The sequence below is a fragment of the Schistosoma mansoni genome, chromosome 4 (assembly GCF_000237925.1).
Source record: "Schistosoma mansoni strain Puerto Rico chromosome 4, complete genome".
In the NCBI taxonomy this organism is placed as follows: domain Eukaryota; kingdom Metazoa; phylum Platyhelminthes; class Trematoda; order Strigeidida; family Schistosomatidae; genus Schistosoma; species Schistosoma mansoni.
In genome coordinates this window covers 30,127,271-30,138,335 of record NC_031498.1, presented here as the reverse complement: position 1 = coordinate 30,138,335, position 11,065 = coordinate 30,127,271, and the positions used below count along the sequence as shown (strand labels likewise).

The 11,065-nt window shown below is 34.7% G+C and overlaps 1 protein-coding gene across 1 annotated transcript; it reads right to left on the bottom strand.

Annotated features, from left to right (window-relative positions):
* Positions 1 to 3,936: 3,936 nt before the first annotated feature.
* Smp_170680 (hypothetical protein) lies at positions 3,937 to 10,789 on the bottom strand (the record flags this gene model as incomplete). Its single annotated transcript, XM_018797448.1, has 2 exons — positions 3,937 to 4,017; positions 10,661 to 10,789. The coding sequence occupies 2 exons, from the start codon at positions 10,787 to 10,789 to the stop codon at positions 3,937 to 3,939; spliced, it is 210 nt and encodes a 69-aa protein (XP_018652489.1).
* Positions 10,790 to 11,065: the final 276 nt, after the last annotated feature.

Here is an 11,065-nt window from a genome sequence, read left to right as displayed (position 1 = left end):
TGGCGCATATGTATCTGGTGCTTCCTTGTACCAATAATTTATGTGTTTAAATAAAATAAATAAATAGTTGCAAACAATCAATACACTTCTCTATTTACATAAACAAAAACGAGTTGTATAATTTCATTTTTCTATGTTTGTACAGAACAAAAAAGCACACTTAGTTATGCATAGCAATCACTTTTTTTTACAAATGAATAATCAATATTAGACATCTATTTATTTCGATCCGATCAAAAAATATTGATCAGTAAGTACATTTTATCAATTGCATTTATGTATCATCATCATAATTAACTAACTAACTAACTGGAACTAATTATATAGTCAATGATCATACTATTTATTGTTTAAAGAGTCCCCTTTACCCATTGTTATCAATATGGAGGATTCGTGAAGACTGATGTATTTCCATAGTTAAAATCACGAATTGATCTAAGCTAGACAACGATTAAAAACCTGTTATTAAAGGGGTCGAGATCGTCAGTCATCAACAATGTAAGATCGAAACATTTATGCATTGGTCCAAGTTGTCATACCTTAGTAGCACAACAAGATGAATATCAAATTCATAGAAGCAGTTACTTTAATGGTAGTAATATATATGAATAAAGATTGTATATATAAGGATATGACACAGGGAGAAAGGATTGGTTCGTAGAAGGTATAAAGTAATTTTAATCCTATAGTTTAAGGGAAGGCAAGGAGTAAATATGCCTACACCTCAACTATATGGGGGTTAACACTGTCTGCTCTCCACCATCAAATATTACTATATCACCAGGAAGTCATGGAACTCAAACTCAATGCTTTCACGTGATCAGGTGTTAGAGCACCTAAGTTAGAATTTTCGGTATATATAGGCTCGAGAATGATATGGGAATTGGAAAAGATTGCACTACGGAAACCACTTGCTTTGATTTGGGTTACCGGATTGTAGCCTAGACCTAACACAAACCATAAGTATTGAAAGCGAGAGTGATGCATTGTTTACAATTTATTGTATCAAGCTTGTTTTTAGTGTTTTATTTAAAAAAAATTTGAAGTGATTTGAAACAAGCGGTATGAATATCTTAATTACTGAGTAACGCAAGGAGTTATGCTACCTATAGAGTATGGTATTTATTTATTTATTTAAACACATAAAGGCACCAGATATATATGCGCCACACAAATCTCATTTGATTTTTGTGAGGGCTGTGATACTGCCCAGGTGCACAAACTGAAGCAGGTGGTTTCCTTAGGGGGCCACACTCGGAGACTTTCACCTAAAGGTCTGATCCACAAGGAAGTGGAGCATCGTAAGGAGATGCAGTCCTATGGTAGCCGGTGACTAACAATTGATTCATACGCCATTCGTTCCATCAGGATACTGGAGCCCATATGCGCCATTGATTTGGAATCAGGGTATTCCAACTTCCCTAGTTGGATTTCCGTGTCCACCAACTCGGTTAAAGCGCCGGGCATTCTCTTTTTGTCCTCTCAATTTCGTAAACAACAGTAATGCCACGAGAAGGCAGTGAGTAGGACTTGCCAGGTAGAGGCTATATACGCGTGGTAATGTGAAAGAATTCGGAGAGGGAGAGAGCGGACTCTCCCCACTCTCGGCCGTACCAAAGCATTTGGGGGCCCACCGTTAGTAAAAATCTCAAGTTAGTGAAACAGAATAAGATGTCAATTTCCAAGACCTAACCTACAATATCATCACAAACAAATAGTGGAAGGATTAATCTTTTTCTTTATAACTAGGTATTAACCTAGTAAAACGTCATAACAATTAATAGAACAACATTTGAACACCGAGAACTACCCTAGAATGACTATAAGAGATGAATAAACTAACTTAAAATATAATCTATGATTGTAATTACCAAAGAAAAAACCCAAACACCTTCATATTACCATAATGAAAACACATTAACTAAAGGCTTATTATAACCTTATAGAGATAAATAAACACTGAAAATGTGTGAATGATTTAATTGGAATGATGAATACAAACCATATTGATCCATTTAATTAAAGAGAAGAAATAATAAAAAAAAGATAAACAACACAAACCAGGTAAAGATAAAGAGAACAGAAATCAGACTTCTTTTTGGTGTTTTCAGATCTCCTCTTAGCAACTAATAAAATTTCGAAAAAAAATTCTAAAAAAACACTGAAAAGAATTTTTTGTATTTTGGTATATTTAATTGGTCTCTCTTTTTCTCTCTTAATAGTATCACAACATCAATGATTAGGCGAATGAATATATAAAAGAGAAAAAACAAAAATTGTGTTGTTCCACATTTAGAAAAAAAAGGAATCACAAGATGTAATAAGCGAACTAGTGAGTGAATGAGAGAGAGATCGACAGAATATTGAAAAAGTGTAACCGATTATTTTCACATAGTGATTATATTATGAAATTGTAACTTATTATCTATTTAGAATGAATTGAAAGTATTGTAAAGGTTGCACACATACAAACATCATAACATTTGGCCTAATTAACAATGTTGGCATATACACACATACATACAGGGTACACATATGATGAAATCAATATTCATAATATGAATATTTCTCAGTTACCTATATAAAAATATAATCATACAACTCATAATGTTATGTACAATTAACTATATGTAATTAGCTTTTGACGGTTAGTGATATTGAACTGCTAACTCCGCCTGTAGCTCCTCTGAGGGTTACTGTCGATCCCAAGCCCAGGTAAAGGAGGAGGGTTAGGCATAGGGTTAACGACCCCATCCCGTAGAAAAACTAACTCGCTAAAAATACGCTAACCAGAAAAAATTAAGTAAGTAAGTAAGTAAGATACTGAATTGCTACGTGAAAATTCAGTAAACTTTCCTTTTCACTTAATAACCAACAATGTATCATGCAATTTTATATGAAGTCAACAAAGTTATCAATTAGATGATTGAGAATAGAAGTTAATGCATTAACTAGATCGACTTATATAGAAAAAATAATAATTCTGCATAAAACAGTGGTCTTGAGTGCTGTTAGAGGTATGAGGGCAGTTATCACTTCCCGGTTGCCCATACCGTGGAATGCTTCTTCTAGAAGTACCTGAAAAGGAAATTGGGTTGGAAGTGGTCTTATTGACCTGAGAGTGTGACCGCAGTGCTCAAGTGACAACTGTTTGAGGTCGGTCACACATGACCTTTTTGTGTTACCTCCGTACTTGTTGGGATCTTACCGCCGGAGACCGATATCCGTGAGATAAGGCGAGGTGTGCATTTTTAGGGTTGACATTTTCTAACACCACCCCTCCTCGTGGGAAGGCAGCATCGCTGTTATGCTGGTTGTCTGAAGGAAACATCCTACTGCCTTCACACTTCTGTACAGTCAACAGTACGACTCCGCCTTCGGACCTTGGGTTTTCTGCTTTTAGTCTTACCGCTCTTCAACCGACCTGTCTGGCATAATACGACCTTGAGGAACGATTGTTCCAACCAGTATAGCTCATTGGTTCATCATGATAGGCAAGCCCGACCACCACGTCAAGGTAGCAACAACGGTCGGGTCTGTATAAAACATATTTCTTTCATTTGATAACTTAGTTACGTCATCATTTTCAATCTTATACTACTTCGAGAATGTTATGGTTAACTAACCAGGTTCTACTGATTTTATCCCATCGTTACTTATTATTAGCAGTTATTCATTAGGTAATCATTTATGTTTAGTTCCTTCGTCTTTTGTTACCATTAATTTTTTAAAATGTTCTTTCGTATATATACATAGATATAAAATAAACGGAATGTTGAATCCAAGACACGTGTTTCATCTTATCTGCGACGTACGCTGCATGTACCTACAACTCCGAGTTAAATCCTGAAGTGAATATCAACTCTCGAACCTAGATCCATCCATCTAACGAGTTCGAAATAAGACAAAATGGACGTCCTGGATGGTCAGATTCCATCAATTTTGTATGAAAGAAATCATTATTCCAGGTACATTTAAAGTATTTCGTAATTTTGATTTAGAAACATAATAGGTTACCTAAAAGGATAAAATGAATGCTTTCCATCCTACTCAAATAGTTCATTTTATTTTCTTCAACTTAATAAAGAGAAATATATGTATCAGGAATCTGAAGCAGTTGGAGATCAGAGTTAGGAATGTTCGAGCACATTGTCGAAAGTCAAGTACCTTAAACAACTCTAAGACACGCTGATTAACTCATTACACCATTTACTTATAACAATGATTTACATATATGCTTTGGATAATAAGTTTTTATAAAACAGTTGTGGAGCTTCAACAATAATTGGAGATATTGAGTGTGATGTAAAACAATATCAATCAACAGTTAGTCATACGTAACGTAGAACACGGGACATGTGCACATCTGTTCAAGTTGCCATTGCCCATTATCACTGTAAGATGAGACTGTCAGGTCAAATATCAGCCAAAAGTACCACGATTTCATTGATTCCCTATCTTCTTCTAAGTCTTGAGTTAAATGTCATTTCCAATCTTAATATTTTATTCATTCTTTCCAAATTATACCTTTGAAGTTTAGATTTCCATTGGAATAGTAATATACACTCATATTAGGTAATCTACGTCAATAATGACTGACTGGTGATAAAATTAATGCTTATTTCAACTTAATTATAAATTAATGTTAATCACAAGAAAATGATCATGCGCTGGTTAAGTGATAACAGAAGTTTTGTTACAGTGGATGTGTGACAGTTCATACTAACAAATAAACACGTAAGTGTGGTTGTATCCGTATGCAGTACGGTAGAGAGAGAGAGAGTACAATCAGTACAATAAAAAAGTGACTAACCAAAAGACTAGAATATTATTGTATTCAATTTGTAATATGTTACGACACTATGAATATATTGCATACATATACAAATCTGTTTATGTACACTAATTTGTGTACAGACAAAAACCACAAGTCTTTTGAAACAATCATGAATATATATATACCTGATGCTGTTACCCTTTATGGAGTAGCATAGACAGCCCACTAGCATTCTCTATAGAACTCTGTCCTGAGCGATCCATTCAAGTGGTTTCCAATTGCTATTCATTCTTCTGATGTTCGCTTTTAATTCTCAAAGCAATCAGTTCTTTGATTTTCCTATCATTTCCCTTCAGGATTCCATGTTAGTGCTTGCCTCGTGATGCAGTTTGATGATTTTCGCAACCTATGTCCGACCTCCAGCGTCTTTCCCTAATTTCATCTTCAGCTGGAAGCTAGCTTGTTCTTTCCAACAGTAGGTTGTTGCTAATGATATCCGGTCAACGGACATTGAGTATATTGCGTAGACAATTGTTTATAACTACTTGTATTTTTTATGATGGTGGTAGTTGTTCAAGTTTCAGCTCCATATAGTAGAACTGTCTTGACGTTTCTGTTGTGAATTTCAATTTTGGTTCTAGCTGAAAATTGTCGTCTTATAATATATTAATGTCCGGTATTGTCTATTCCAACCTTGGAGTTTAGGTCTCCCATCAAGATGATCAGGTTCTTTCCTGAGCACTTCTCTACAATCGACTGTAAAGTCTCGTATGACTGGTCTTTGTCGTCTCCACTGATATCATTCATGGTCGCATAGCACTGGATAAGATTCATCACAATCATCTGTGCTACCTTGGACAGCATCAGAGCAAGTCCCTGAGTGTGCCAAAACATTTTCCTCCTCGTGACCAGAGCACAGAAGCATCTCTCTAGAATTTAACCTCTTCTGACCAGATTGGATCCAATGTGTTTCACTGATTCTGAGCACTGTCAAGTTCCATTGCTATTTGACTGGTCCTTTCGGTCTCCCACATTGTGCGGACATTCCATGTACCTATATTAATTGTTGATCTAGTTGTTAGAAGGAGCATCGACCTCATGACTTCCAAAGAATCACGGCTTTCACCATGAAGCATCATAATTCTTCAAAATGAACATCTTTTAACTCCCAGGACAGAGTTCTAATGATTTTATTATGATACGCATTTTTTTTAGCCTAATGGTACTACTATCGAGTTACCCAGACTCATAGTAAGTAGACTCAAGATTACGATCTACTACTAGTCGAAAAGTAAGTTACTTTCATCAATAAGTCATCTCTTTACACTAAGCTGAATGACTTAATATAGTAAACGACAAACAATGATACTATCCCATTGACGAATAACCAAAGTCTTACACAATCAACATGACATAATTTTCATAGTATTAGTACAAATGGATAAAAATTTCATATTATGAAGACTACTTGGTTGGGGTCCGCGGGACTATCGTAACCAATAGTTGGAGACTCTGGGTGATATGACTCAGAATCGATCACAGTGGCGTAGGTGCATACACTCTTTATCTTCCCTTAAACCTTGAGATTAAAATTGCTCCATATGTCTTCCTATATTATATCCTTATATACAACCTATCTTTTATATACTATCACCATTAAATGAACTATTTCTATGAATTCGGTGTTCATCTTGTTGTGCTAACGAGATATGGCAACTTGGACCGATGTATATAGGTGCTTGGTCCTACGTTGTAGCTGACTGACTGACAATACTCAACTGTAGTTCAATAAAACAAAAGAATGAATTACAAAAAGTAATTATAAGCAAAAGAATAAGATAAAATGAATAATTTATTGTTACATTTTAGTTTAGTTCAATTCATAGTTGAATATATTTCTCACAATCAAATATATAGAATGTAAAAATTTTTAATAGTAGTATAGTATAGTAGTATAGAGTTGTGACAGACAATGTTTTTTTTCATGACATGATCATATTAACCCATTATTTAATTGTCTAGTATCCTTTCAGTGTATAGAACAAAATTCTAGACATACTACTAATTTACTTCAGAAAAAAAGTATTTGATGTAAACATGCATACAAACATACATAAATAGTTTTATAAGTAGTATCACTAAGTAGTATCCATAACTAAGAAGAAAGTAAAGAAAAAATTAAATAATTTGACTAAATCAACTGTGAATTTATTTTTTTTGTTGTTGAAAGTTTATGAATATTTCAAAATTCATAAGAATTTGATTTGTATAGTTTGGAATGAAAACCGATTGATCTATAATAGATGAAAATAACAGAAATGTCCTCAAATGCCCTGGAACGGCCGAGAATGGGGAGAGTCCGCTCTCCCCCTCCAAATGCTCACACATCGTCACGTGCATACAACCACTGACAGGGAAAGCCCACTCACTGCATTCTCGTGCCACAGGTGTTGTTTACGAAATTAAGAGGACGAAAAGCGAATGACCGACATTTTAACCCAGTTGGTGGACACGGAGGGTCTACCTAGGGGAGTTGGAAAACACTAATTCTAAACCAATGGTGCACATGGGCTGGCTCCAGTATCCTGAGGAAACAAATGGTGTATGAATCAACCGTTGGTGACCGGCTACCATGGGACTACATCTCCTCACGATGCTCCACTGCCTTGTGGATTAGACCTTTAGGTCAAAGGCTCCGGGTGTGGTTCCCCAAGAAAACCACCTCCTTCGGTTTAGGCACCCAGGTAACATCCAAGCCCTCACATAAATCAAATGAGATTTATGTGGAGCATGTATATATCTGGTGGCCCCTTTGTACCAATATTTATGTGTTTAAATAAATAAATAATAAAAGAAATGTAAATTATAAAAATCTTATGAATTCATAGTGTCCAAGTATTGGACATATATGTATATATATATAGGGAGTAAACAGTATTAAAAAGCAAAATGATTGATTAACAGATTATTGAAATTAATGAAGAAAAAAATTTATCGACTAATATGTTGTTTGAAAAACATAATAAATTATTGGAACTATCTTCTTTTTCTTTCCAGTTAGTGGATATATATATATATAAGATAGGAATAATTAATTGTATTGTTTAGTAGTGTTCGTATAAAAGATAAATTAAGGTTGGAATCTATTCAGAGGTGACTTACATTTTTGTATTCTTGGAAATGACTGTACACCATGTCATACACTGATCATGGTCAGTGTATGACATGGTGTTGTGGTATGAAAGAAAGCTGCAAAGAACTGGCCTCTCTTGGTCCTTTACGACTCCCTGGCTGGGGTCCAAGAGATGGTGCTACACAGTAGCTAGAGACGTTATCAGATATGGCTCAGAATAGAAGCCAGTGGCAATCCTGCTGTAACCTTCTTTTACTTTCTGCATAAAGAGTGGTTATAACCTCCTTAACTGAGAGTTCTTCTGGTTGTATATTTCAGTTCCTTTCACCATTACTTTTTTTATATGCATCTTACCCCTTTCTCTTCCCATTTCCATTGTTTTGTGCGGTGCATATATATTTGGTGCCCCTCGCACCAATATATATGTGTTTAAATAAATAAATAAGACTGATCATAATAATTATTATTGTTTTGTGCTCTGTTTTCTTCTTTTCTGTAGTTATAGATAATTCATTTATTTAGACACATTGATACAAAGGGTCACTAAAATATACATGCACCACACAAAATTTGTGTAAGAGCTAAGAAACTGCCCGATTGCTAAAACCGAAGCAGGTGGTTGTTCTAAGGGACCACTGCCCGGGCTTTTGACCAACAGATCTAATTCACAAGACAGTGGAGCAACGTCAGGAAATGTAACCTCATAGTACCCGGTTACAGATGATTATAATTACTCAGTTTTTGAACTGGAAATGACCACAAATACACCGTTTATACATCAAGAGCAACAATTTAGAGACTTTTAAAACATATTTTAATATCCTTATAAAGGTTTGGGAAGGTGGATGTTCAACATCTACGTAGATAAATTGATATGTCGTTGTTTTCTCGACTTATCTGTGTAATACTTTTTTTTATTTCGCTCTATAGACTATTCATTTAAAATAGCTGCTTTCTGATTGGCTAACAATAGGCTAAAATTTGGCACGACTATTTTAAGCTTGTCCCTCTTACAGACAAAACTTTCGTAAAAAATGGTTGATTCAGTCAATCAGTTATGTTCAAAATAGAACTTAACACATATGTGTATTGGTCCAAATTGTCACACTCAATTACCATAGCGAGACAAAATTATCAAAACAAATCCCGGAGTAGTAGAAGCAGTAATAGTATCAGGAGTATTAGAAAAGATTAGGTAGAAAAGAAAGAACAAAAGTTATAAGATTTCGGAAATCAAGTTCTAAGGAAAGATAAAAAGTGTATGCACTAGCGTCCTTACAGATAATTCTAAGCAACGTCACCCAAAGCTGCTAACCATTGATTACGATAAACACGCGAAACCTAACCAAGTAGTTTGAACCAACTAGCATGGTTCAGTCCGATTAGTGTCTTAGTTTAACTTCTCCTAGTGCTTTTCTAGCTTACACTCACACCAGTCGTACTATGCATTTTTCTTAGATGAAATGTATAGGTATATACAAAAAACGATTTGACGAATATAAAAGTTATCGGATCTTAATTACAAGACCTTAATCTTAGTAGTCCTGAAGTATTACAGCTTCACAAATGAGTGAATTCTGGATAAAATATTGAGAAGTCTAGATAACCTTACCGCTTTCAAATAACTTTTTCAAAATGTATGAATTGGAAAAATGTGTACGGATTTGTGAACTAAGATTTGAGTAATATCTATTCCCTGGTGACCGATACCTTAATGAATGAAACTCAATGGCTATACTAGTTGAATACCGGATGATAGCTTTTAAATAAATATTTTGTGAATTTTAAGTTTAGACAACCATAAACCAAGATTGTTTCATTGGTACCACATGAAGATTTATTAAAGAAGCAACAAGCTAGCTTACTATACAAATGCAATGAATATTGTTTCCTTTCTTCTTCTGTCTAACTGAAATACAAGACTTTTAATTAACGTACTGACGATGAACCCGACAAGACAGAGCAAAGTTGCAATTGAGTAAATGTTTTCGGAACTTTATTCAGTTCGATTAGCAATAAAAAGTTAGATAGCTAATATCTTTTATTTATAGCCAAAAATATTTTCAAACAATGGGATACCGAAAAATATACCACACACACACACACACACACTCGAATGATATTCAGATTCGTTTATTCAACAACAAATGAATGAACAATTTAACTAACAAAACAAATATGATATACATTACTCAAGTTAAAATTTTCATTTAAATTTTACGAATAAAGCAGTGGGAAATTACAATGGGATAACCCAATGGCTTCTTTTCTTAGCTATGTCTGATAAAGTTTCAAGACATCGGTATGCATAAACCCTAGAAACTCACCCAAGGAGTCGTTGCCCCCAAATGCCCTGGTACATCCGAGAGTGGGGAGAGTCCGCTCTCCCTCTCCAAATGGACAGTATCACAGCCCTCACACAAATTAAATGAGATTTGTGAGGCGCATATTTATCTGGTGCTTCCTTGTACCGATATTTATGTGTTTAAATAAATAAATAAATAAAACCCAAGGAGTCGTGGGGGACTAACTAACAGGTGACAGCTCTATACAAATACTTCTCATTCCACAGTCCTATGTTGTAAAATAACCACCAGAAATACTGTCATAATTCGCAATAGCTTTTCTCTGACAACAAAGGGAAGAAATTGAAAACTAGATCTAACAGTTCACAAAATAAACACTATACTGTCTACTACTGGTAAACCATAAAAATTGAAGATCTGTATAAAAAATAGTCAAGTAAATACCTGTAAGCGAAGACGTGGAAATCGAAACCTTCTTTTGTGTTGTACAAAAAACTGCATTAAGAAAGCCATACGATATTTTTCGATATCACCGACATCTACCGTGGGATCTTCTAATTTCAAAGTAGACATTATCCCTTTATAAAAAGAAAAAAATCACATTTAAAATCTGTATACGAAAAACTACTTAAGATATTTAACGAAGGCAAGTATAGAAGTTAACTCAATCATTAACTAATTTAAAGACACTAAAATGAAGTTTAAGGAAACCATACGTTTCCTATGCTTAACTTGTAAGAGAGAACGATTTCGTACCAAGGCCCACTCATTTAAAGAATGCAGATGACATGGTTCGGTTAGGTGACAGTAATGACACAGTACAGTCTTTTGAAGATCTCAAATAATAAA